At 46.7% G+C, this 26,944-nt stretch overlaps 1 protein-coding gene across 21 annotated transcripts in view; it reads right to left on the bottom strand.

Moving 5' to 3' along the window:
• The window catches only part of UNC80 (unc-80 homolog, NALCN channel complex subunit), a 3,486,058-nt gene that overhangs the window by 542,342 nt on the left and 2,916,772 nt on the right, over positions 1 to 26,944 (bottom strand). For all 21 annotated transcript variants that reach the window (XM_069615884.1, XM_069615886.1, XM_069615890.1 and 18 more), the window contains one exon: positions 14,726 to 14,851. In XM_069615884.1, coding sequence (XP_069471985.1) covers positions 14,726 to 14,851 — 126 coding nt within the window. The remainder of the gene's footprint in view (positions 1 to 14,725; positions 14,852 to 26,944) is intronic.

Raw genomic sequence — 26,944 nt, 5'->3', positions numbered from 1 at the left:
TGAAACCCCATTCATTGTTGGATCGGACGCCCCACCACCTTATCGCCCAACGGAACTCATCGTCCAGAGTGATCTTATCCGCAAAGTTTCCAGACACTTGTATCCAGCGAGTGTCCAGGAACTCCTGAAGAGGTTGTATATGCAACCTGCAGAGCTGGATGAGGTAGATGCAGGACAACATCATGCTGAGCAACGACTTGATGGTCCCCACCGTGGCCCGCCTTCATCGACAACAGCTGCTGCACTTTCCCCTGATTGGCCGCTACCCTCTCCTCCGAGGGTGATGCCATGCAGGACACTGTATTGAGTCTGGCTCCCAAGAACAGCGAGTTCTGTGATGGTGTCAAGCAGAACTTTGGATAATTGATGGAGAATCCAAGATCCGTCAGCAGCTTTACGGCCGTCTCCGTGTGTCCAACGGCCAACTCTTACGAGGGGGCCCGGATGAGCCAGTTGTTGAGGTATGGGTATTCGTGTATCCCCCGTTGACGCACATGGGCCGCCAGCCATGCCAGGCACTTTGTGAACACTATGGGGGTTGACTTCAAGCCGAAGGGTAGGGCCGTGAACTGGTAGTGCTGTCCCTGCACCACAAAGCATAGACACTTTCGGTGTTTCCTGTGAATGGGGATGTGGAAGAAGGTGTCCTCCAGGTCCAGCGACATCAAGAAATCCCCTCTTTCCTGTTGGCCGAGCATGTGTTGCAATGTGACCATCCTGAATTTCTGAGACTTGAGGTACTTGTTCAGATGTTGCAGGTCTAGAATGGGCCTCCAGCCTCCAGTCTTCTTTCTGGCCAAGAAGTATCTGGAATAGACTCCGGAGTCGTTGGGGGTCCAGCTCTATTTCCCCTTTTTGTAGCATGGCCCCTACCTCCTCTAAGAACTGAGGGATGTGCTGCTCCTGACGGGCCCCCGGAGAGATCAGCGGACACCTGTGCTGAAACTCCAGGGTATGTCCTTGGGCGAGAGCATCCAGCACCCATCTGTCCGTGGTGATCTTTTCCCACTCGCTGACGAACCTCGTCAGCCGGCCTCCCACCGGAGTGCACGGGTTGGGGCCCGACATCCTGGCCGGTTCAGGCTTGTTTCGGTGCCGGCGCCTGTCCGCCACCACCGTAGGCCTGGGAACGGCCTCTGTTGGCTTCCTGAGTTGTGGACCTGGAAGGCTGATGGTACGATGAGGAGAAACCTTTTAATGATCTGCCCGACTTCCCTCTGGATGGCCTGTAGGGACTAGTCTGCGACCTTCCCGAAAAGGTTATCTCTGTCGAAAGGCATGTCCAGTACCTGGACCTCCTGGCGGAAATTGTGGCCTTCATCCAGCCTTGGCGATGAAGGCAGACACTGTTACCCATCTGCCGGAATCCAGTGTTGCCAACGTATAGCACCACTGTGGTGGCATGATGCAATGATACCTCTCCCTCCTGGAAGAGAGTGATTGCCTCCATCCTCTTGTTGTCCGGGAGGAACTCCAAAATGGGACCCAGCTTGTAACACAGCTCCTTGTCGTACTTAGCTAGGATAGCCAGTGCCTTGGCCGCCTTGATAGTGGACGCCAGAGTGTACATCACCTTCCTTCCCATGGTATCCATCTTCTTCCCCTTGCTTTTCGGAAGGACTGAAGACGATGAGGACGGGTAGCCGACCGTTTCCTCGCAGCCGCCAAAACCACAGAATCCGGCGATGGTTGCAACCAAAAGCACCTGGGTGCAGATTCCGGCACCAGGTACTTCTTCTCCAGCCTATCCCGTTTGGCTGGAGCCGTGAAAGGATTTTTTAAGAGGGCCAGGCCCTCCTCCCACACGTTGTCCAGGAGGGGCAACACCATGATTGTCTTCCTCTGATACAGGAAACCCTCCTTCCTGGTTTCTTTGGGCACAAGCTGGAACAGCTCGGAGGCTCTGGCGATCATGGAATGAAACGACCCCACCTCTTCCGGTTGGGACACCCTAGGCTGCAGGGACCCGCCACCCGCTGTAACGATATTGTCATCATCATTCGTCATCGGCGTACCCATCCCCGTGTCTGGGTCTGCTGGGGGAGAAGGGGCCCAACGCGGATGTGGAGGCTAAAATGGGGGCATCGGATGACACTTCCTCTTCTTCGCTGGTGACTGATTGGGGGACTGGGGAACCATTGGAACCGGCCTTTGTGGCATCCTCTTCTGGATCTCTGACACCAAGGTGTGGAGGGTCGATAGAATGTCCAAAGACACATCCCTTGGAGGAGCTGGTGTCATCGGAAAAAACTAGGCCCTGCGCCGTCAATGCCATCGTCGTCGCTGTCGTCATCCTCTACCACGCACTGGTGGACCCTGCGTAAGGACTCCAGGTTCTCGTTGTCTATGGATGAAATTTCCATTGCTTGGGCCACGGCCTGGGACTGATCCGGGGCCTCCTTGCCCCCCCTCCCCTTTTTCCACCCTGAGGGGCTGAACTGGGTTCTGAGAGGGTGTCCTCTTCTCCTGCGTGCCGGCAGACCTTGTCAAAGTCACTACCGCAAACTTGTGGCTCAGAGGGAGGGATACTTTCAGCACTGTGGGGGCTTCCTTCTCAGGGTCAGCCCCCTTAGCTTTCGAGAGAGCAGCCGCTGCTAGCTCTATCGTCAATGAAGATTTATCATATGCCGCCTGGGCCTTCTTGGGCCGTTCGGCCTTCTTCTCCTCTATCCGCAGCTTCTCAGGCTTCTCCTGCAGTTTAGCCCTGGTTGGACGATTTTTTCTTTGAGGAGGAGCTTGATTGCTGGCTGGCAATGGAGGCGGAGGGGGATTTCAATCGTGGCTTGTCTGCCGTGGGGCCTGCTTCCGCGGCGACCATGGTGGACCCGGACTTGCAGTTCCTGGTCTTATCTTGGACCCCCATGGATGAGGCGCCCTCACAGGACTTAGAAGACCACTCCTTGGACCGACCGGCCCTGGGTGAGGCATGACCGTGCTCAGAGCATGGGGCAGAGGCCTTGGCGTACAGCCACGCCGGCAGTTTACTGTGCCTGTCCTTTGTCATCTTCTTGGAGAAGCCGCAGCATATCTCGCAATCTCCTTCCTTGTTATCTGAATGCAGGCAGTAGAGGCATTGCAGGTGATTGTCCTCAACAAACATATTTTGCAGCCTGAGAAAGAACGTGCTCCTGCTCGAGATTTACAGAAGTGCGAACTTGTAGCAAATTAGCAGAGGCTGAGCGCAGAGAGCTTCGGGAGTATAGAGAATCAGCTTAGACTGAAAAAATGAGGGGCCGGTGAGAAAAAAAGCACAATGTGCAATATAGCGTGCCTTAAACTTACTACGGCTTCTAACAGGAAGCCAATGAAGTTTAGCAAGCAACGCCGAGGCGGAAGACCGTCTCGGGGGAATTCAGCGCCAATCGTGCTGCAGAATTTGGCAGGATCTGGAGCGGATGGACCAAGAAGTCAGGTTGACCCAAGTTGATGCTGTTGTAGTCCATCAAGCCCATAATAGAGGCTGTGACTACACTGAGATGCAGCCATATCTTGGTGAAGTCGTTGGGTAAGCAATTTACACTTCGCAGCAAGACATCAAATTGCTGCTTTTTGGGACAACAACTGGGCCATCAATAATATTGTTGCATAAACGACTATGCATGTCATACCACCGGAAATAATAACAAATGCAATGTTAAGCAGATTCATCTGTACTTGGGCTTCCTTCGTTGAATAAGCCAAGCCCAAAAGAGGAAACCTAGTTGCAGTTGCCTAGTTAATCTTAGACTGCTTCACCCCTTTTGATATTCTGTGAATTATTTATGTTCTTTTTCCCAGCTGAATTACGCTAAATACTCAGTGTGTAAAAACGGTACTGATATATTTATACGTAAAATGAACTAGAAGATATGAGTGGTGGAGAGGGCAGGAATGTAAGACAGGGTGTCACTTTCAAAGAACAGTATGGTCAACTTTCTTGTTGCAGTTGCATGCAATCATATCAGATTTGTACCCCATTGATTTGCTTGATCTAATAAAAAGTCAAAATACAATTAACAGAAAAGAGACAATGCACAGTCTCTGGAAAGGCCGAGTAAGTACACATTACAGTTTTGCACGATACCTTCTTCCTATCTTCTCCTTCTGAATCTATAAATTCTGTTTCTTTCCCATCCAACAATATTTTCTCCTGTTCAAAAATGATAGTATTTTCTCCCCTTCTAACCCTCATATCATTCATCTCACTTTTCCTATTTCCCTGATTCTCTTCTATTTTCCCTTTTCACTGAATGTCTTCAGCTCCACTTATTTTCCTGTGTTTCATCATTCTCCTTCTCCCATCTTTTGCTCCTTTTCTCCCTCCTTCCCTTCTGTTTTATCCTCTCCTCTTTCATCACCCCTTTCTCCTTCATCCCACGCTTGCCTTTTCTCATGTTCTCCTCCTACGTTGCTTTCACTTTCCCCTACTCTTTTCCCCGGTTTTTCATTTTGCCGTCGTTTCTATTTCCCCCTTATTTTTCTTCCCTCTCCCTTTCCCATGCTCTCGTTCTCTCCCCTCTGCTCTCCATATTTCTCCCTTTCCCCCGCTTTATTTAACCCTTTTGTTTTTCCTTGTCTTTTATTTGAAACTATCCGTTGTGCACAGTATTTGTCAGCTCAAAAGGAATGCTATTGTAAACATGTAAATTATATTGTATGCAATGGTGTTATCTAAAATGACATTATCTAAAACATGAGAACATTTTCCCATTGATAATTTCTGTCTGGAAGCTGAGGTGGAAGCAGTCTTGTGCAGTCCCTCTGTGTTGTGCAGTCTGTTGTCCATTACTACTGTGCCTCTGGGAGGAGACTACCTTTGCAAAACCACCATACACCGCAGAACGGCCGCGGAGCGGCCGCGGAGCTGGAAGCTGAGGTGGAAGCAGTCTGGTGCAGTCCCTCTGTGTTGTGCAGTCTGTTGTCCATTACTACTGTGCCTGTGGGAGGAGACTACCTTTGAAAAACCACCATACACCGCGGAGCGGCCGCAGAGCTGGAAGCTGAGGTGGAAGCAGTCTGGTGCAGTCCCTCTGTGTTGTGCAGTCTGTTGTCCATTACTACTATGCCTGTGGGAGGAGACTACCTTTGAAAAACCACCATACACCGCGGAGTGGCCGCGGAGCTGGAAGCTGAGGTGGAAGCAGTCTGGTGCAGTCCCTCTGTGTTGTGCAGTCTGTTGTCCATTGCTACTATGCCTGTGGGAGGAGACTACCTTTGAAAAACCACCATACACCGCGGAGCGGCCGCAGAGCTGGAAGCTGAGGTGGAAGCAGTCTGGTGCAGTCCCTCTGTGTTGTGCAGTCTGTTGTCCATTACTACTGTGCCTGTGGGAGGAGACTACCTTTGAAAAACCACCATACACCGCGGAGCGGCCGCAGAGCTGGAAGCTGAGGTGGAAGCAGTCTGGCGCAGTCCGGGGCAGTACGGTGCGGGGTGCCCCCCCCAAGTATGGAGGATGCAGGGCGTCGTTTGCAAAGCCAACGATCAAGCCGAGAGGACTCCGGCTTGGATATGAGGAACCCTTTGAAGCATCCACCCTGACAACGACACCCAGTTCCTGTGTCACCAATTAATACTCTGTCTAAGACAGGTATACAACAAAATGTTTTTCTTTTTCCAACAGTGGCCCCCATTAATACTGTTACTTCAAGTGTGCATGTTTCCCCGCTATACTTGGACAAAGCAAACGAAAGTCTACTAAATGATCCTCTGAACTTGACTGAGGATGAGAATGTCGAGAAAGAACTTGACTCAGACTTACACTTTGAACTAGAAAATCCTGCACTCCCCCATTCTCCCCCCACAACGCTAATGCCCATCTTACCTGATGGAGGACTTGGAGGGGCGGGGGAGGCGGGAACGGGGACCCGCTTGTTCTCCGCTGCGGCTTGAGCCGCGGAGCCGTTTGGTGCGAGCGAGCGGCTGCCCCTCCCGCGGGAGCTGCCGCCGGCTCCGCAGGATTCTCAGCGGATTCTGGCGGGAGGAGCTCCTGGGTGCGGGAGGGGGGAGCGCCGGGGGCTCCTCTCGTGGCGGCGGAGTGGGCGGGATGGTGAGAGGGAGGCGAGGAGCTGCCGGTGGGGGTTGGAGGGGCAGAGACCCCGAGAACGATTCTGGCGGGAGCCGCGGTGGGAGTGGCTCCTGCGATGAGAGTGACGGGCTCACTTCTGGAGGCCCGGGAGGGGCCTGAAACTGACGTATGCATGCATGTGTCTCAGGAAGCCCAAACAGCGCTAAAAGTAAAATCAAATCCAAAACACCTGACAAATGTCAGCATACAGATCCATCCCTTGATGACAGGGCCAGATCTAATTAGCCCACGCGATGAGATCATGCCGGATAACGCAATATTGTTAACTGATATGCAAGACTCAGAGGGCAATGAAAAAAACAAAGTAAATGCTGTCACAGAAAACGTGCATGGTGAATGCAACACGAGTGGAACTGGGGATGCATTTAAGAATAAAAATTATTTTCCAGTACGGGGCGAATCGCTGATCATGAAAACTTCAGTTAAACCAACCCGAAAAAAACTTGTTCTAAAAGGCAGAACAAAAAGAACGACGACACTGATGCAAAATGCGTATCAGCAGAAAAACTCAATGCCAACAAATAAGAGAGCATTACGCAAGCTCATTCCAGGACTAAGAACAAAATTTGAGGCTTCAAATTCTGTGGCAAGACTCTTTCAAAAATCACTAATAAAAGATCAAATTCAGACGGACGAAGTGTCTGATGCTGACCTATTAGAAGGGGCTAACGTGCCAACTAATGAGAAGTCACATTGGGTGGGTCCTGTCTGGTCAGGAACAAGAGAGAACACTCCCTGTACAAGTTTAAAAACTGGGATTCGGTATTTTAAAGACTCTGAATCACAACCTAGTAGGGGTTATCAGACCTTATCTACCCCAAATAAGCAAGCACTGGAGGAAACACTGGAGTCTTCAATATCCAGTTTTGCCGTTAATAAAAACTATACGGCAAATGGCTGTGTTTTAGACTTGCGAGAAAACACCAAGATGAATACAGACAAAAGCATAGATCCAATATCCACTCAGGAAGTAATTGAACCACCTGTCTGTGGTAAAGATCTGCCTCAAAGAGAAATAAACCTGGCACCTACTTTACAGGAGACATCCCTAAGGAGTGAGGCTCAACAGAAGCTACCGTCAAGAATCTCACTCGAAGAGGGTAGCCGTGTAGAAAAGCCTGTAAGGAATAAAGAGCCGGGAGTGAACAACAAGCCCTGTCCCCACCTGCATTCCCTGCTTCGAAGTAGAAGATCTTCAAACATGACTTCTAGCAACGAGAAAGAAACTCCCACAAAAAAGCGGACATCTTCTCCATAATGTCAGCTGTTACAATAGCCCTTGCACCTTTTTGTAAATTATACGAATCGATCCATGATACCTTAAAGGATCATACAACTTTGGAGGCAATGCTGCATACAAAAATGATCGACATTGAAGGGTACATTACGGCTTTGGAAGCGAGGGGCGGGGGGCTCGATTCATTTAATAAACCAGAGGTTGATAACACAGGAAATTTAGAGCAACCAGCTGTGCCAGACGGGGACAAGACAATTCTCGGGAATACTTTGATTGCTGTACAGACTGAGGAACTAGCAAAAGCAGCATCAAACATAATCGGTGTAGAGGATGGACAACCGGTGAGTGAATTATGGAACGAAACAGCTAAACAGAACTCCACAGCAGAAACCTGTGAAGCCCTGAAGAAAGCCCCCCCAAGCAAAAGCATGGAAGCAACAGAGGGCTCCTCACCCGCCTATAACTAAGAAACAACCACCTAACGGATGTGTAATCATGTCTGTGGAAAATAATACACCGACTACGATAGAAATCGTAGAAGAACAGGAAACCGAGTCTCAAATTAAGCTCCCGGGGATAATCCCGACAGGGTCTTCGGAACAAAGTGACTTAGACCTTCGAGGGAAGACCTCAAAATTATACCCGCTCTTTGCAAAGGGAAAAAGACTCACGAATAAGCGAGGGGTCCGAGTGGTAACAGCAGCAGATCAGCTCTCAAAGTCTGTTCAATCAAAGGGACAAACAGAAAATCAGAGAATAAAAGCCTGCTCTAGAAAAGAGGCAAAAAATAGATCTGTGGTCTTCCAGGTTTTGGAGCCATCCTATCTAGAAGAAGTGAGATTGGCCAACAGTCTAAACAAGAAACATCAGGAAACCGAAGAATCTGAATAGAGTATTGACCTCTTCGATCTATCGGTATACTCCGTTGGAAGTTCAGAATCAGACACACCACGAAAGACTCAACAAGTAAGGGCTTTGGAAAAAGATTGTGGAAATGAAGAAAACATTGAAACTCAACAATGTAGTCCATAGCTCACTTTGGCAGAAAGACGGGAAAAAGTATTAAAAGTTTCCGGAGAAAAGAAAGTTCTGAGCCCGCACTCTCTGGAAAGTGAGAACATGGAGAATGATTATAAAGGGAGAATAAGGGCCCTTCTGGCAACAAAATCAAGGCCTAGATCACCCTGCATTAACAGAGAGATTAATACCCGGACTCGGGAGGATGCACATCCAGCAACTCAAAATAAAAAAGAGTACAAGAGAAGAGTTACACCGGAACAAGATAGGGGACAAAACTCAAGAGATGAAAGAAATCAAGCCAAAGACAAAGACAAAGCTACCCATACCCCGTACAGCAAAAATTTAGGTAGTGAAAGGACTTTTAAGCTGGAACAGGTAGGGGATATTCGAGATAATTTGATCTTGAATCGGAAAAATATTTTTGCATTAATTAACTGTATTCCAAAATTGAGGCAGATCAATACGGAAGATATAAAAATTGTGGAGTTCAGCTCTACTGGCAAAAGAGATTGTGTTTACTTGCATATTCCTTCCCCTATAATCAGATCAATTTTGATTTCGGAACAAGAACGTTTTCAAATGTTAGGCTATGACCTGTGGGATTGTCGGATAAGTGGCGCTAAAATAGCACAAGAAAAGCGACAACAGGGGCAAAATGACAACCCGCCTTTAAGGCAAGGGGGATTGTCTACTCGCCTGGAAGAGCCCGCATTTCGATCAACTAAAGGGACGATACAAAGAAAGGAAGTTACCATGACTGAGAAGCAGACTAGTTCCCTTGAAAGGGTCGCTCAAAGAGCTAAGCCAAATAAATCGAGCCACGATGGAAATATTCATCAGGATGTTGTGAATAACAATAGATATCCAAAAGGCCCTCTTCAGAGGATAAAAATTACACTTGCTCAAGGAGTTACCGAAACGGACAACGAACAAATAGCTTCAAACAAAAAACCTGAGGACGTGAACGAAGACGAGCATGCAAATTGGGTGTGGACTTCGAAAGCCCTAGTGGAAAGAAGCTAGCCATACAAGACATAGAAGGGGAGAACGGCGGAAGCTGGGATTGATGGTCGGAAGGCCTCGGGAAACGACAATATCGTCATGGTCTGCTGGAACACTCGAGGGTTCAGCCATCTCCTGGCAAAGAGCGATGTCAATTTAGGGTAGTTTGATATCATATGTCTCCAGGAGACGTGGTTAAGAAGCCATTCTTGGAGGGCTATGAAACTTACCTGTCCCCAGCTGTACGTTCAGAAAAAGGACGACCTTCATCAGGTTTGCTGACCGCTACTAGATCTGGATCAGGAATACATTATGTAAAATCGGTGATCTCAAACATCCATTTTCAAGTATCTCTTCTGAACTGGTCAAAGCAACCATTGGAAAACAGTCAACACAATGTAAAGGAAGAAGAAATAATCTTATTGAACACATATTGGAATCCAGCTGCGATTAAGAATGAGGACCATCTAGAAATGGCAGATAATATCTTGGAAAGAATACATCTGGAGTGGATGCTGAAATGTATTATCCTGTGTGGAGATCTTAACGCGGTCTGCCCTAAATCTAAATTGCAGCAATAGATTGGAAAGAAGGTGCCACTGAACATGGTACGTGGACACTTATGGATCACAGCAATGTCTTCCTGGGATCTCCAGAGTTTAGAAACATCAATACTCAGAAATAACCCGAGAATATCTACATGGGAAAGAAATAACTCGACAGCCAATTTAGACCATATATTTGTTCCCAACGAGCTGTTGAAGATCATAACTGAGTATGAGGTTGTGAGAACAGTCAATAGCGACCACAATCTCTTAAAGGTAAAATGGACCTGTATAAGAAAAGCAAGATCGAACTTGGCTGCGGAGATTGAGACATGTAAGAGTGGCACAAAGCTAAGATTGTCAGCTAATGCAGTTATAAAACATAGGGACACATATATAAACATCTGTAGGACAAATCGGCGAGTAGGCCTGAAAAACAAACATCGATTATCAACCTCTGCTAGAAGTCTATGAAGTTAGAAGAAAGGCTTGGCCTAATAATAAGATAAAAATCCATCTGCATGAATTTAACAAAAGTATTGTGGAAAAGAGAAAAAAATTAAGGAAACTAAAGCGTCAAGTAAATAAAGTAACCACTCCTGAACTGGTAAATGAATTAAAAGTAGCAACAAGGACTTACAAAAGCTGGCTAAGACAACACAGAGAGAATATTAATCAAGCAGATGCTGCGGGTATGTTGAAGAGACTGTAGTAGGAAAACTAGGGATTTCTGGACTCTAATTAGAGCTACCTCAGAGTCACAAAACAACTCAATAAAATAACTTTGTGAGAGAAGAAGCCTGGACGGCCCACTTCACAAAGCTATTTCAGAAAGTTGGTCACCCTTTCCTTCCTAAACAAGAACGGGCAAACATATCTCTTAACCATGACTTGTTAAAACCATCATGGGAGAACATCTGGGACCAGGAGGACATAAAGAGAAAACTTGTCCATTTGAGCAATTCAAGAGCCCCAGGGCCCGACGCCATTACTAACGCAGATCTGAAGGAACACCCTATGGAATGGACTGACTTCATCCATGAGGTAATAAAAAACTTCATCAAAACAAGATCTATACCTGCTTCATGGACGACAGCAACTATTGTTCCGATTTACAAATCAGGACCCAGAGACCAACCTAAGAACTACCGACCAATCGCATTATTAGATGCAGATGGGAAAGTGTTTGGTTCACTGTTGCTGGAAAATTTCCAAAAATGATCTAGGACAATGGAACATGAGGACCCTCTACAATCTGGGTTTGTGAAAGATGGGGGAACTGCACCAAATATTCTTCTATTAACCACTCTAAAGAGTAAGATCCATCTTGCTTTCATTGACCTGGTCCAGGCTTTTGACCAGGTCAATCATGCAATTCTTTGGGAAAAATTAACAAGAAATTGCCTGGAAAGCATTTTAGGGACTATTAGAGCCCTTCATCAAGACGCTTCCATTAGAGTGTGTTTAAACCAAGGGAGGACGCTATCTGAGTTAATTCCAACGGCAAGAGGAGTGAAACAATGGTGCCCTCTTGCACCAACACTGTTTAACTCATCATACCTCTGGGATATTGAAGAAAGCGACCAGGAGATCCGGTCTTTTCCCCCAACAGTAGGGAAGGTTAAGATCCCGAGATTGCTTTATGCGGACAATCTCATTTTTATGGATTATACCCCAATTGGCCTTCAACGCCAATTAAATGAATTGGCGATTTATATAAAGAAGAACAACTTAGAGATCAACAAGGCCAAAACCAAAGTCATGACTATGGAGAAACAAAACACCCGCATTGAGACCTTTACTTGGACCCTGGAAGGGGAGAAGATAGAACAAGTGAAGAAATTCAAATATCTGGGGGTAAACCATAGTAATAACAAACAAGAGCGTCCTATGCAACTCCACCTCTTCGAAAAGTCAAGAAAACTGGCAAGTCAGGCAAAAGTAATTGACAGAAGATTTGGTCGATTTACAACAATCCCACTGATCCAATTCTACAAGGGAAAGGTGGTTCCTTCTTTGATTTATGGTGCGGATGCAATGCTGACTACACCGCAAGATTTCTGGAATCGTTTAGAAGGACAGTTTTGGAAAAACACAGTGAACTTACCGCTATCAACAAATACGTCAGGAACTCTGCTTGCAATCATTGGAATCGATGGTTGCTAGCAACTCACTAATGCTATACAGGAAGTCCCTGACCAGTAACTGTCTGAATGTAATGTCCATTATCCACACGGAAATTAAAGAACAGAAAAGTAAAATCCTGACGTTCTGGATGAAAGAACATCAAAAAACTCTTGCAGAAATAAACAGTTCTGAAGAAGAACTATTTCAAAACCCAAACAAAGTGAAAAAAAAATGCGGGAACAAGATCGGATACAGCCTACATCACTGGACCAGAGAAGTAAATTGATAAGCCATTTACCACCAACAGCACAAGGCATAAATGACTTACCGAAACACTTAAAACAATTCCCAAGTAAGGCACTGCGAGACACAGTCCTACGAGTGCGAATGAATCTCTTACCAACAAATGAGATCAGAACTATAAGGAAATTAACACAGGACCCTAGCTGCCGGTTTTGTAAAAACAAGACGCAAACAGAAACACTCAGACACCTATTACTATCGTGTACTTCCCTGGCAAGGTTGAGAATGGCACACTTGGGTCATTTACTCAAGGAGTCAAGAACATGCGATGAAGAGGACTGGTGGAACCGCTTAATAGAGGGGGATAACACCAGCCACGTGATAGCGGTTTCCCAGTTCTTTATGAACTTGAAGCTCCAAGACGACAAACTGGAACCAGGCCGTGGGCTGTGAATTTGAAGGATCTGTTTGTTTGATTTTGGACTTAAGGAACAATCTATTAGAAGAAGAGAAGGGAGGGAGGGAGTTGAGAATTACATTCTCTTTTCTTTTTTTCTTTTCTTGTAAAAAATGTTTGTAAATTGTAACAAGTAAAATAATTTAAAAAAAAAATAATTATGTCTGTATGTAGCAATTTAAAAGCATGTACTCCTCTGGTGGATCCTGTGCTGGCGAAAAATAAGTGGTCTGCCCCTCTCCTTTAAACAAATGAAACACTTGTTAACACAGTTTATAGTATTATGCCATTCAGCTGAAAACTATATTACTATTAATTACTATCTATCAGCAGCTTTTGATACTGTTGATCACTCTCTTCTGTTTTTTCCATGGGTTTTTCCAGTCTTGTACTTGCCTGGTTTAAATCTTATCTGGCCGACTGCACCTATTCTGTTTCTTGAGGTGGTAATGTTTCTTCTGTCCTTCCTCTCTCTTACAGGGTTCACCAAGGCTCTGTCCTAGGTCCCCCCCTCTTTTCACTTTAAGTTTGACCTTTTGCGGCTATCATCTCTTCCTTTAGTCTTTCACATTACTTCTATGAGAATGATAGCCAACTTTTTCTATCCTTCTCTTCTTTTTCTTCTCAGATCCATGCTACCATTTCTTCCTGTTATTGGCCATTCAATCCTGGATGGCCGACCAGTACTTGATACTAAGCGCCTCCAAAACAGAGGTTCTATTCTTTCCTGCCTCCACTATGCCCAACTTTCCTCAGACGCCTTTTCCTTTCCTCCATCTCACCTACCCATTTATTCTACTGCTTGTGATCTTGGCGTCTACTTGGACTCTACTCTTTCCTTGTTTTATCACATTTCTTGCCTTTCTCTTGCCTGTAGAGCACACCTTTTTAATATCTGTAAAGCAAGACCTTTTCTTTCTGTTCATGCTACTAAGCTCTCAATCTCTTCCCTCATTTTCTCCCGCCTTATCTATTGCTCTTTGTTGGTTGTTGGTCTTCCTACTTCTCACGAATCCCCACTCAAATCTATTTAAAAGTCCTCTATTCGTCTCTTATTGTCTTTGTCCCTTCATGATCCCATCTCTCCTGCCCTTTTCTCGTGGTGCTGACTTTCCTTCCACACTCAATTTAGGTTTAGCTTTCTATGGCCCTCATTACGACCCTGGCGGAGATCATGGTGCAATATGCACCATGGAGCATGGCGGAAAGCTGCCAATACCGCCATGGGGGTTGGCGGATTTACCGCCCCATTCCGACCTTGGCGGGGCGGTAAATCCCCAATCCCCATTTTGCCCTTCCCCATTCCCATTTTTGCCCCATAGGGTATAATGGGAGTGGGGAAGGCGTTAATTACGCCACCGTAAATTACGGTGGCGTAATTAACATCAAGGTCCCATAGCGCCATGGATTTCTCCTCCCGGAAAAACCAGGCGGAAAAAGGCTCCATGGCGCTACGGGAACTCGTAGTAAGGCGGAAGGGTCCGCCATGATTACCGCTGGCGTAAACCCACTCCGCCAGGGTCGTAATGAGGGCCTATGTCTAGTTTTCAAGTCTCTCCATAATCTTCCTCCCCATATCTTTCTTCACTGCTTTCCTTCTATTCTCTTATTCGCCCTCTCTGTCCGCTTACAAACCCTTGTTCTTCTCACTGTCCCTTGTCCCCCCCGTGCCCAGTCCCATTTGCGTTCCTTTGTTCTCCTGGCTTCTCTCTACTGGAATGCACTCCCACTAGCCCTTTGCTCTCTCCCCTCTTACTCTTTGTTCCAAACCCACCTTAAAAAATGTTTTATTTCCTCCTAATGACAATCTCAGTTTTCTACCATGTTCACAATCGATGTACCATTTTTATTCTGTACACCGCTTTAGAGTAAAGCGCTTCAGAAATATAAATAAAATACAAAGTACAAATTACTCAGCACAGCATTTGCCTAAAACTAACTTACTGTCACAGGTAGATTGGAATCATTTAAGTGTAAACACATACATATAAAAGGAACAAAGATTTATAACTGCAAGACAGACATACCTGTATCTGTAATGCTACTAGACGAACGACAGCCGTGCTGAAGGGAAGAGGAGGAGAGAGATATGGGCTAAGGTGAAGAAGGGGCAATCCGTCCGCAACACTGGATGGTCCAACAACTCCCATAACCTGCAATACAGAAAGCATGAGAAGCACTGCCTGTATACAACTACATGGAATGAGGATATCTTATTTAACTGCTTAACAGCAGCTGAGCTAAGGAATCCATGGAGTGCAGGACAGCATTTGAAGAGTGCTATGTCCTCTGACATATATAGTTCTTGTGGAGGAAGCGAGAGTCTAGAGCCTCCACAGTTAAATTATAAAAGCATATGACTCAGGATGTAGGCAATAACCAATGGTATAATCTGCATTCCAGGCTATCATTTTGGCCCCACACACACTTCCTTAGTCTGCTTTTTCACTATACCTTTGCTCCCCCATTCAGTGCCCCATCTGCTTCTACCTCCTCTTCCATGACCCTGTTTACCTCCGGACCACATGTCTCTAAAGAAATTAAGGGAAGCTATGTATTTTCTTCTGGCAGCCACGTTTGTCTGCTTTTTTTCAATGAGAAAGCTGAGAGAGTTCCAATAGTGTAGCTTTCATCTTTAACATTTTGGCCCAAAAACCTTCTGGGAATCTTGCCAAGGTGCTTAAAACCTTGCAGTGCACAATTCCCACTCCTGGAGACCCCCTTAAAGGCCCTATCTCTGACTTTATATTGGTCTGCAGGTTGCTAACGGGCACCACAGCCCACTCCAGCTGGCTATACGGCTATATCACTCCCTTTCTCAAACATCTAATAACGGGAAAACAATTCAGGTAGCAGGCTTCCTATCATGGGCAGGCCATTTCTTTTGGGCATGTTTATCCCAGGTTATTGTGTATAGCAAACAGAAACAAAGAATGATCATTCTGCATAAAGGCATTTTTGCTTATTATCTCTTCTGTTTCCTGACAGTTGCGAAGTTGCAGTGTTACCAATTAAGTGGTGACCACCTGATATCAACTCCCAGTGGTAGCTGGGGCATGTGTGGCACACTATTCACAACATTCCTCTCTCAACCCCATTTAGGACATATAAATATGCATCCTAAGAGCATTGAGTTGGCTACATTAGGTTACGATGTCTCATTAGTTAAAAATACTTTCTATCCCACCTCATGAATGAGCGTTTACTGGCTTGTCTCCTTACTAGCCAACTGTTTTATCTTGTACAGGGAATCACCTCTACAAAATGTTGAGGTCTGAAATTTGGAATGTTACCCGTTTCCTAAACAAATAAATGTTACAGTAAGAAACAAAATGAGAAATTGGCCATGAAAATAAAATATAGCACAACAAAGAAACAAACATACTATGGGAGACACTTAGACGATCATTTACAGAGGCACATAAAGTCACTGGGATGCTGGACAAGAAAATTCAATTAAAATCATGCACACTTAGATGTATTAAGACAAAAAGACAAGGACTCTCCCCCCGGGTGTCATGCTAACAAAGATATTGAGAAGAATGCATTTTCTCAAGAAACACACACACATACACACACACACTAAATCACACACAAGCTCATAAAAATGCCCACACATCAGGTTCTTCAGACACATAACTACGATGTGCAGGCAAGACACATTTATTTAACAATGTCTACACTTTTGCAAATGTTGTCAGAACTGTGCATACATGCACACACCATACACACAGTCTCACACATTAACAAAAAGTACCCTGCAGAAACACAGTACTTCCTTCAGTATGTTTGAAGTGTCAGAAAAGCAATAATTCCTTTTAGAATTAAATAACCCCTCAACCTTGCCTTCTTAGAACCTCGCCTCACCAAAGGAGAAATTACCACTAATGTTCTTTCTACAGATTCTTCTCCTGTAAATTCCTCATCAGATAGATATCCATTAGAGCGTCAGGTGCTCTGAAACTTTGTTGACAGGGGGTGTACTATGACTCGACCGTTGTCTCCTCTTGACTCAACCGTGCCACTCGCCAGTTCCGAACATGACGTCAGCCACCATATATACTATGTCACTATTACCCTGTACCTCAGTTCCTCGTCTTTTTTCCTAAGCTCAGCAGCCGTGGAGGAAGAATCCATAGGATTCGGGCTGAAAATAGCCCAAAAACAAGTTTATTTTGAGGAACAGGAAAATACTGATTGTCAATGACTGACAACATTACAACGGCAACGCACCAAACTGTGCCTAACACAGAATTATTCATAACCTCGTCCCATTAGAAGAGGACAACCAAATATAGACTGCAGACCACTTTCATAGCGGGGCCGGATGGGACGGTGATGAGGAATCTGCGAGAGAAGAATCCATATGAAAGAATATTACTAGTTAGACATTTCTCCTACAATGGAGTGCATTCTCCAGCAGATTACTCATCATAATCCCAAAGCAGTACAGAGAGTGGAGGTGGGATGAAAGCCCCCAGACAAGGAAGTGCTGCAAAACCGCTCTTCTGAATCGAGCGTCTGAACCATGTGCTACATCGAGGCAGTAATGCTTGGTGAACGTGTGTGGTGACGACGATGTTGCTACCCAACATATTTCCTTTACTAGTATTCCCCTATGGAATGCAGACAATGCTGCCATACCCTGGTCGAGTGTACCCTGATGCCTGGTGGCAGATCTTTACCTGCTCTCTGAGAACATTCTGCAATGCAGAGAGTTATACACCGAAAGATTGCCTGTTTTGAGACAGTAATGCCCTTCCTGGATAAAGAGAAAGCCACAAAAAGTTGGTCATTACGTCTGAATGATTCTGTCCTAGCCACATAAAAGCTGAGAGCCCTCTTAGGGTCCAGTCTGTGCAGCCTCTCCTCATCATTAGAAGGAAGAGCAGGAGGATAAAATACTGGCAAATCAATGCCTGAGACACGTGGAATTCAGAAAACAATTTAAGTAGGAATTTAGGACACACCTTGAGTGAAGCTTTCCCCTTAAATAATCTCAGAAAAGGTGGATTGCAGTATAAGGTCTGCAGCTCACTTACATGTCTTGCTTTCATGATTGCCACCAGGAAATCTATTTTCAGGGTGAGTAGCCTCATAGGACATAAGTGCATAGGCTCAAACGGAGCCGCCATCAAGAATGACAATACTAAGTTTAGCTCCCAGTCCAGATCCAAAAACGGGGTAGGCAGAAACCTATTTACAAGGTCATTGAAGAATTGGGACATAACCTGGATCGTGAAAAAGGATCCTTGACCAGGGACCTCTTAAAAACAGACAAAGCTGCCAAGTAGCCTTTGACTATACAAATCTGGAGGCCTTAAGAGGCTGATGACGGAAGGAACTCCATTACTGTATTGGTGTGATAAGCGATAGGGTTTATCCTACTTTCTCTGTACCATGCCTTGTATCATCATCATCTGCACGCGTACAGAGATCTCGTAGAAGGTCTGCATGCAGCCAGTAACACCTCGAGTACCTCTTCAAAGAGGTCCCAGTCATCATACCTCATACTCATAAGAGCCATACATGTAGACTGAGGGATTCTGGGTTCGGATGGAGCACCGAACCTTCCAACTGGGATAGGAGGTCCAGCCTCCGAGGAAGCCAGAGAGGTGGGCAGATGGGCATTTCCAGGAGTTTCAAGTACCATGTTCTCCACGCCCAGTCCACGGCGATCAAGCTAATGGTGGCCTGGAATATCCTCAACCTCCTGAGATCCTATGGGAGGACAGGTATCGAATTAAATGCATACTGGAGGTTCAAGACCCACACCACCAAAAACGCATCCCCTTGTGGACATTTTCACAGGGAATTCCCTTGAATAGAACTACCAGCACCTTGTTTTGGCCCTTGTGGCAAACAGATCTACTGTCGGGGTGTGCCACAGAGCGAAGATGTCCTCAATAACATCCGGGCACACTTCCCACTCGTGTGAGACTGTGTTCTGCTTGCTCAGAACGTCTGCCAGCCTGTTCTCCGCTCCTGCCAGATGGGCTGCAGAAGCTGAGATCTCGTTCTGCAACAACCAGAGGCAGAGTTTCAATGCCTCCCTGCATAACGCAGGGACCGCACACCCCCTTGCTTGTTGAGGTAATGCATGTCCACAGTGTTGTCCATCAGAATCAGGGCATGTTTATCCTTGAAGGAAGGTGCAATAACCATGGTTAGCCTCATCGCTCACAACTCCAGTCTGTTGTTGTGCCACCAGCATTCCACTGGAGACCAAAGGCTGTTAAGTCAAGATCTCTGCAGTCAGCACCCCAGCCATGCAGGTACATATCCGTGACCACCTAGGCATGGAACCACAGTGGCCAAAACGGTTCCCCCGCCATCATGCTCAACCTGCCAGCCCATCGTGAGAGGTCTTTGGCCACCGACCTCGACACCTTGATGGTGTCGAAGTACTGGGATCATAGATCCCTCAAAAGACACTGAGGAAGGAATCCACTGGTAGGCTGTCGTGGTTCTACACAAGTTTGACCATCTGTCTGATACTGGAACCTTCCCCACCAGGTGTCATGGACTGTTCTGATGAATTGGAGCCTCTGTGTTGGTGTGACATGGGACTTCTGAAAGTTCAGGGAGAAGCCCAAACTGTGAAGCTGGTAACAGGTGTTGTCAAGCTGCGTCAATATTTTCCCCAGAGACCTTTCTTGGATCAACCAGTCGTCCAGGTACGGGAATAGATGGACGCCAGATCTTCTGTGGTGAGCCACCACCACTGCCATCTACTTGGTAAAGACTCTGGGCACGAAAGTTAAGCCTAAATGCAGTAATTTGAACAGATATTGAGTGTCGCTGATGACGAATCTCAGGATACACCTGTGCTTTCGATGGATCGGTACATGAAATAAGCACCATGGAGATCTAGCGCACCAACCAGTCCTGGAGTTGTAGAGCCTGGAGAATTTCCTTCAACATCACCATCCTGAACTTGCCCTTCCTCAGGAACTTGTTCAAGGCCCTGAGGTCCAGGATGGGACAGAGTCTTCCTCCTTTCTTGGGTATTAGAAAGTATGGAGAATACCAGCCCGATCCTCTCTCCTCAGATGGTACCTCTTCGACAGCACAGTTTAGCAGCAGGGCACTTAGTTCCTCCTGAAGCTCCTACGGCGGTTAATGGGGAGTGGGGTGTCTGTTTGGGGGCCTTTTTAAGAAAGGCAGATAGTATCCCCAAATGACAAGCTGCAAGGCCCAGATGTCAGAGGTGATCTCCTTCCATCTGTGCAGCCACCGATTCCACTGCTGCTGAAGTCTGTTGGCCCTTGGACGGTCTTCTACCCCATCCGGGGGGCACAAAAAACGCATCTGGCCCTGTTTGGCATGCAGCAGCTGAGTTTTCCCTTCAAAAGGGACGTACCGCTTGTAGCCCCGGCCTCTAGAGGCACAAAACAAAGGACTGCTTGATGGGCTGCTGCTCCGCTTGCCCTAGAGTCTTTGAAGCCAGTTTCCATTCTTTAAACGATTCAAGCAATTCATCTGCTTTCGGTCTGAACAGATGCTCGCCATCAAACTCCATATCTAATGGCTTGGCTTGCACATTGGGAGAGAAACCTGAGCTGTGGAGGTATGCTGCCCTCCTCAATACTCTGGAAGTTCCCATGGACTGGCCTATGCATTCCAGTGTCGAGACCCGCCTGCAGAGCCTGTCAGGCCACCTCCTTACCATCATTTACCATGTTCAAAAAGCCATCACTTATCTATCTCTCCTGCTGGGAGATGATTAGCCGCCTCGGCTTTTGTCCTCCACAGAATGTGTGAATACCTAGTGAAGGCACAGCTGGCATTGACGGCCTTCAAAGCCATACTTCCTAATGCAAAGGCTGTCTTTATCAGGGTGCCAGGGTTTTGGACTGGAGGTGGATGTGACTCACTGTTGTCGATTGGACCAACAGCCCTTATGGCATAGAATGAAACGACAGAAAAGTCAAATCAGCCCTGGCAGGCTTATATCTTTTAGTTAGGTTAGGGTCCACTGCTGGTGTGAAGTATGATTTTTGCCACAATGTGCCAATGGGATCCGATATGTACGCATTAAAGGGTAGCGATCTCTCTGTCTGTGCACCTTTATCCAAGATGTCCTTAAGGTCATAGGACATGAGTCCCAGCCCCAAAGCGAGGACCACATTTTGTACTGTTTTCCTATACTGCGAATTGGTCTGTTCATAGGCAGAAGCCTGCTGCAGGTTGATGTCAGGTGAGGTGTCAAGCCCACTTGCCTCATGCAAACCTTCAGCCAGGGCAAATATGTCCGCCAGATCCATGAAGTAATCAGCTTCCCAACTCCCCCGCTCATTGGCTCCAGACCAAACGGGACCGTCTCCCATTCTTTGTTGAAGATCACAATCATGCAGTGAAAAAACTTTGATCTCGAATTCGGGGCAAACAGGCACTTAACCATCTGCGTCGATACACTTTGACAAAAACTCTCAATGCCGACAATTCAAGGGCCATCAGCTCGCTATCGGCTTCATGGGGTCGACCTTGGGCTCGAGAGCATAGGAACCTGATGTGGTCACCTCTGAGCTGGAGGCTCTGGGTGCAACTGGTGCCTGGTTCGCCCACAGTTTTGATGGCAGAGCAGTACCCGCCATGTTGCTGGCCTTCTGGCCGAAAGGATAATCTCCATTAGGTCACACAGAAGGCCCCAATACTTGTAGCTCAGCCTCTCAGAAACCATGCGTGGAGGGTCAGTGACTTGACCTCAGGATGACGAACCTGACACTCCTCTCGTGACAGAAGATCCTCTCTTTGTGGAAAAGGTATTGGAGGGCAGATGGACATGCCCAGAAGGTCCGGGTACCACATCCTCCTGACCCTACCCGGGGTAATTAGAATCAAGGATTTCCCAAACGTTCTCAACCTCCTGATCATTGAGGAATGACAGTGACTGGAGTAAACGTGTACAGAAGTGGAAATTCCAACTGCAGTACGAACGCGTCCCATAGAGCTTCTCTTGGAGGAAATTCCCTGGAGCAAAACAGTTCGCACTTCCGGTTGCCACTGGTCACAAACAGATCCACTTGAAGGTTTCCCCAAAGGGTGAAGGTCTCTTGAAGCACTTCCTGAACTAGTTCCGACTCGTGGGAGACTGTGCTCTGCCTGCTCAGAGCGTCTGCCGCCGTGTTCTCCTGTCCAGCTAGGTGAAATGCTGATAGACTCCTTCTTGAATTGCCCAGAACCAGAGCTGCACTGCTTCTCTGCACACGGGTAGTGACCCTACCACTTCCCTCTTGTTGAGGTAGTACATGGCCACTGTGTTGTCCGTCATTATTAGGACATTCTTTACCCGGACAGAGGGCAGAAAAGCCTTCAGCGCTAGTCTGATTGCCCTAAGCTCTAAAAGGTTGATGTGTAGTTTGGACTCCGATGGAGACCAGCGACCTCTGATTGTCAGATCATTGGGGTTGGCTCCCCACCCCGTGAAAGGTTCTCCTTTCAGAATGTTTTCCTGGAAGGCCCACCACAGAATGTCCTGTGTGACTCTGCTTGGAATCTGAAGGAGGTCTGACATCCTGTCTGAGAATTGGGACCACAGTGTTCTGAGAGCTCACTGAAGGGATCTCATTCTCAGGCAAGCCTCTGGCACCAGATAAATGCAGTATGCCATGAGTATGAGCAACCTCAAAATGTTGAAGGCTGGAAGACGCTGGGCACTCTGAAACTTGGTGACCATCTGCAAAAGGTCTTGAGCCCTCACCTCAGGTGGCAAGGCTTTTTCCTGAGGATGCATCCAGGACTGCTCCAATAAACTGGAGTCTCTGAGATGGTATCATGTGAGACTTCTTGTAATTGAGAGAGAACCCCAGTCTGTGAAGGAAGTGGCAGGTGATACTGAGATGTTCCTGGGCCTGTTCGGGTGAACGTGCCCTGATCAGCCAATCGTCCAGGTAGGGGTGGATGTGAATCCCCCCTCACCTGATACTTGCTGCCACCACTGCTTTTAACTTGGTGAAAGCCCTCGGGCGGAGGTCAGCCCGAATGGCAGAACTCGAAACTGATAATGAGAACCACCAATAGCGAACCGCATGTACTTCCTGTGCTTGTGATGGATTGGCACATGAAAGTAAGCATCCTAAAGGTCTAACAATACCATCCAATCCTGGAGCTGGAGGGCCTAAGGATCTGAGAAAGTTTGACCATCTTGAACTTGTCCTTTCTGAGGAACTTCTTCAAGTATCTCAAGTCCAAGATAGGTCTCAGTCCTCTGTTCCTCTTGGGGATTAGGAAATAGGGAGAATACCCTCCTCTGTTCCTCTCCATCACAGGTACTGGGTCTAAAGCACCTTTCTCTAGCAGGGTCAAATGTTCCTGCAAAAGGAATGGATCTGGAACATTTAGCGAATGGTTTCCCAGTGGATGATCCCAAGGTCTTTGGATAAAGTGGAGGCAGTACCCCTGGGCTATTGTTTCCAGTGCCCATGCATCCAAAGTAATACCTTGCCATTCTTTCAGATGCTGTGACAGTCTGCCTCCCACTGGGGTGTCATGTGTCAAGACCTCCGAGTGGTTTTGAGGCGGCTGAAGCAGCGGCTTATGGTAAAGACGCCGCTGCTTGGGTGGGCTTTGCACCCCTCCCTCATCCACCACGGCAGAATCTTCTCTGTCCTCTTTGACCAGCCTGAACTCTCGCTCTTCCTACTGAGGAGTAGTAGCGAAAAAACCTACCCCTCAAAGATGATCCACTGGAGTGAAAAGGTTTTGGCTGCCTGACTACAGCACTTAAGGACTTGGCTGCTGCCTTTGAGGTCTGCAGCGTTTCAAGGATTTCATCAGCCTTATTTCCAAACAAATGGGAGCCGTCAAAGGGCATGTTAAGGTGTCTGGATTGTACATCAGGTTCAAATCCGGACGAACTCAACCACGCAAATCTCCGTATGACGGTGTTTGCCACCATGACTGCGCTGACGCTGTCAGCAGTGTCCGGACCTGATTGCAGAGACTCACACGTGGGCTCTTTGCCATCCCTTATCAGGTTCATGATGCCGTTTCTATTCTCACCCTCAGGGATGTGATCAGCCGCCATCGTTATGCAGTCACACAGTGTAAATTTTGCCAGGGCACATGTGGAATTAGCAGACTTTAAGGCAATGCTGCTAGCAGAAAAGACCTTCTTTGCCCAAGAGTCAATACGTTTGTCATCCCTATCAGGGGGTATGGTTGGGTACGCAGCTTGCTCGGAGGCAGATGTAGCTGCTTGTACTACTAGGCTTTCCAGAGTTTGATCAGTTGACAGGTAGCCAGGGACATTTATATTTTGGTCAAATTTGTATTTACTGCAGGGCTGGACTCTGGGGCCTCCCAATTCGCTGCAACCCTTTTTTGCAGTGCCACAGGGCATGGTGAAATAGGGTCATATTGAGGACTCTTGTCCAATATATCAGTAAGGTTGCCCTGTTCGAATGCAGGAGCTGGTCTACTCCATCCCAGGAATTCCACCACCCTGGACATTAGGCTTCTGTAGGATGCATCTGCATGATTAGCCGGGTCCGGTTTCCCAAAATCTAGTTCTGGGAGGTGTCCACCCCACTAGCTGTCTGAAGGGTGTCATGTAGCTCACTGACCCTGGCCTCGTCTGAAATAAAACATTCAGGTCTATTAGTGTTCTTTTGAATACTATGTGTATCCAATTGGAGACCATCAGAGGTTTAATAGCCCTCATATATAGAACTCAAGAACCTGAAGAAATCCATTTTAGGTAAAGTTTTAAAACCTTTTCTTGGCTTTTTTGTTCATAATGCGTCAAAGAATTTACAATCAGTGTCGATGTTTTTTGGATTGACATCGATGGCATTGATGGTGTCGATGTCAGTGGCGTCGATGGTGTTGACGTCTTTACTTTGGTCTTGTGTTGCGAGTCACTTGACCCTCGACTCAATGGTTTCTTCTACGATTTCTCACCTCGTCAAGTACTCGAACATTCTCAAGTAGACTTAGGCTTATGACCCGGGCTTGAGGGCGCACAGGGTTTCACCTTGGCTTCATACTGTCTTCGACCGTAGCATGGGCACTTTTATGCTTCGGAGAGGACGGGCCTGATCCTCGAAGATTTCGCAAATTTTTGTCCTAAAGAGTTCTGACCCCTCTTTGGAGGAAGATTTTGTCAGGCAGACTATGCTCCTTTCTGAGGAAGAAGGTGATCTATGCCTTCTCTTTGATTTTTTTCTATGACGACGAGTGTCTTCTCCTCGAGTGGGATCGCAATTTCGATCTTTTTTGTAAGGAGAGGAATCTCTCAACTCGTGGGATGACCCAAATTTAGAAGGAGTGGAAGGGAATTTGGGGACAATCCTACCCACTGAAAGCTTAGCTTTGCGCTCTTTTAAGGCCTTACCTGTCATCGACTGACAGGATTGACAGTCGTGGTTACATGCTCGACACCCAGGCACCAGAGGCATATCTTATGTGGGTCTGTGATGGACATCTTGGCACCGCATTTTAGGCACTTTTTGAGGCCCGGAGCTGGAGACAAGGCCATTTTTGATACTTATTTTAAAGAAATCTGAAGCGCGCCGTTAATCTCGAAGCAATCGCATTCGCACAAAAACGGAACTGGAGCCAACGAGCCTGTGAGAGAGAAATCGAGTCGACCATCTCAACGCACAGCACCCTCTGCCAAGTTAAAAAATGCTCTGAAGCAGCTGAAGCTGGAAATTAAGATATCATAGATGAGGAATACGTGGGAGAACACAATCAAGTAGTCGTTTTTGGAAGTGTCAGTGTAACTGAAACTTCAAATGCCAAGAAGGAAAAACGGCATGAAGCAAATCTGAAGAAGTTAGGTCTGGCAGGAGAGTGGACCAGACAGAAATGGAGGTAGTGGACCAGGAGTGGATCACCCCAGTATAAATTGAAGTTTTTTGGGTTTAATGGTGCACAGAGAAAAGCTCTATGAGGAGAACCCTGTTTCCTAGTGCTAAGACTGAGCACTGTGAAGAGAGCTTTAAAGTTGGAGTTGTTACGTTTCATGGTGCCCACAGAAATACGTGAGGAATACGTGGGAGAACACAATCAAGTAGTCGTTTTTGGAAGTGTCAGTGTAACTGAAACTTCAAATGCCAAGAAGGAAAAATGGCATGAAGCAAATCTGAAGAAGTTAGGTCTGGCAGGAGAGTGGACCAGACAGAAATGGAGGTAGTGGACCAGGAGTGGATCACCCCAGTATAAATTGAAGTTTTTTGGGTTTAATGGTGCCCAGAGAAAAGCTCTATGACGAGAACCCTGTTTCCTAGTGCTAAGACTGAGCACTGTGAAGAGAGCTTTAAAGTTGGAGTTGTTACGTTTCATGGTGCCCACAGAAAAGCACTGTGAGAAGAACCCTGTGTTTCATGGTGCTAGGAGAGAGCACTGTGGAGAAAGCTGTGCAGTTGGAGTTGTTATGTTTCAAGGTGCCGGGAGGCAAGCACTGTGAGCGTTTTCTAGATCAAGAAGGTTTAAGTTACTTACCTGTAATTATTGTTCTCCAGCATGGGTCTGGCATGGATTCACATGCTCATGAATATTCCCTGTCGTCAGGCTGGGAATCATTTGTAAAAGAAAAAATAGTTTAACTTTCGCTTGAAAATTGTATTTCTCCTCTAAACCAATCACTGTCCTCTGGGTCATACTGCCCCCATCCAATGACAGTCCACTCCCTAAACTCCACCCCTGGTGGCCATCTTCGGATTTGGTAAAGACATAAAGTGGCAGTATGAACCAAGAAGAGCCACATAGGGGAACAACGGAGTGCTTGCATGTGAATCCATGCAAGACCCATGCTGGAGAAGGAGAAATTACTTACACTAATGGGCTTTCTATGGATTCTTCAGCTGCAGATTCCTCATCTTGATAGATATCCATCATCCAGCTCTGCTGCTTGGAAACCTTTCAACAGGGGGCGTAGTGCACTACGACTCGGCCGTCGCTCCGTCTTGTCCGGCTCTTGATCGTTGGCTCTGGAAGTGATGTCAGGAGTCGTATATATAACATGTCACTACTCCCCATGCTTCAGTTTTTCCCTTTTTTCCCCCTGTGTTTGAACGCTGCAGAAGGAAAAACCACAGGAGGAGGCTAATCAGCCAGTAAAAACTTTAACAAGGATACATCCCAACAAGGTGATCCCATCCCACACAACATTGATTGAAAACATTTATTTTCTTTTTTTTTTGTGTGTGAAAAAGATGAGACAGAAGCGGCCATCTAAGAGCCATCACCAGATGTTTTCTTGTTTGGACAGAAGAGACAAGCCACAGAACTTTCTGAGC

This window comes from Ambystoma mexicanum, chromosome 9 (genome assembly GCF_040938575.1).
Source record: "Ambystoma mexicanum isolate Mex_15411 chromosome 9, UKY_AmexF1_1, whole genome shotgun sequence".
Taxonomy (NCBI): domain Eukaryota; kingdom Metazoa; phylum Chordata; class Amphibia; order Caudata; family Ambystomatidae; genus Ambystoma; species Ambystoma mexicanum.
The sequence above is the reverse complement of the archived record's forward strand: the minus strand, read 5'-3'. Positions and strand labels throughout refer to the sequence as shown.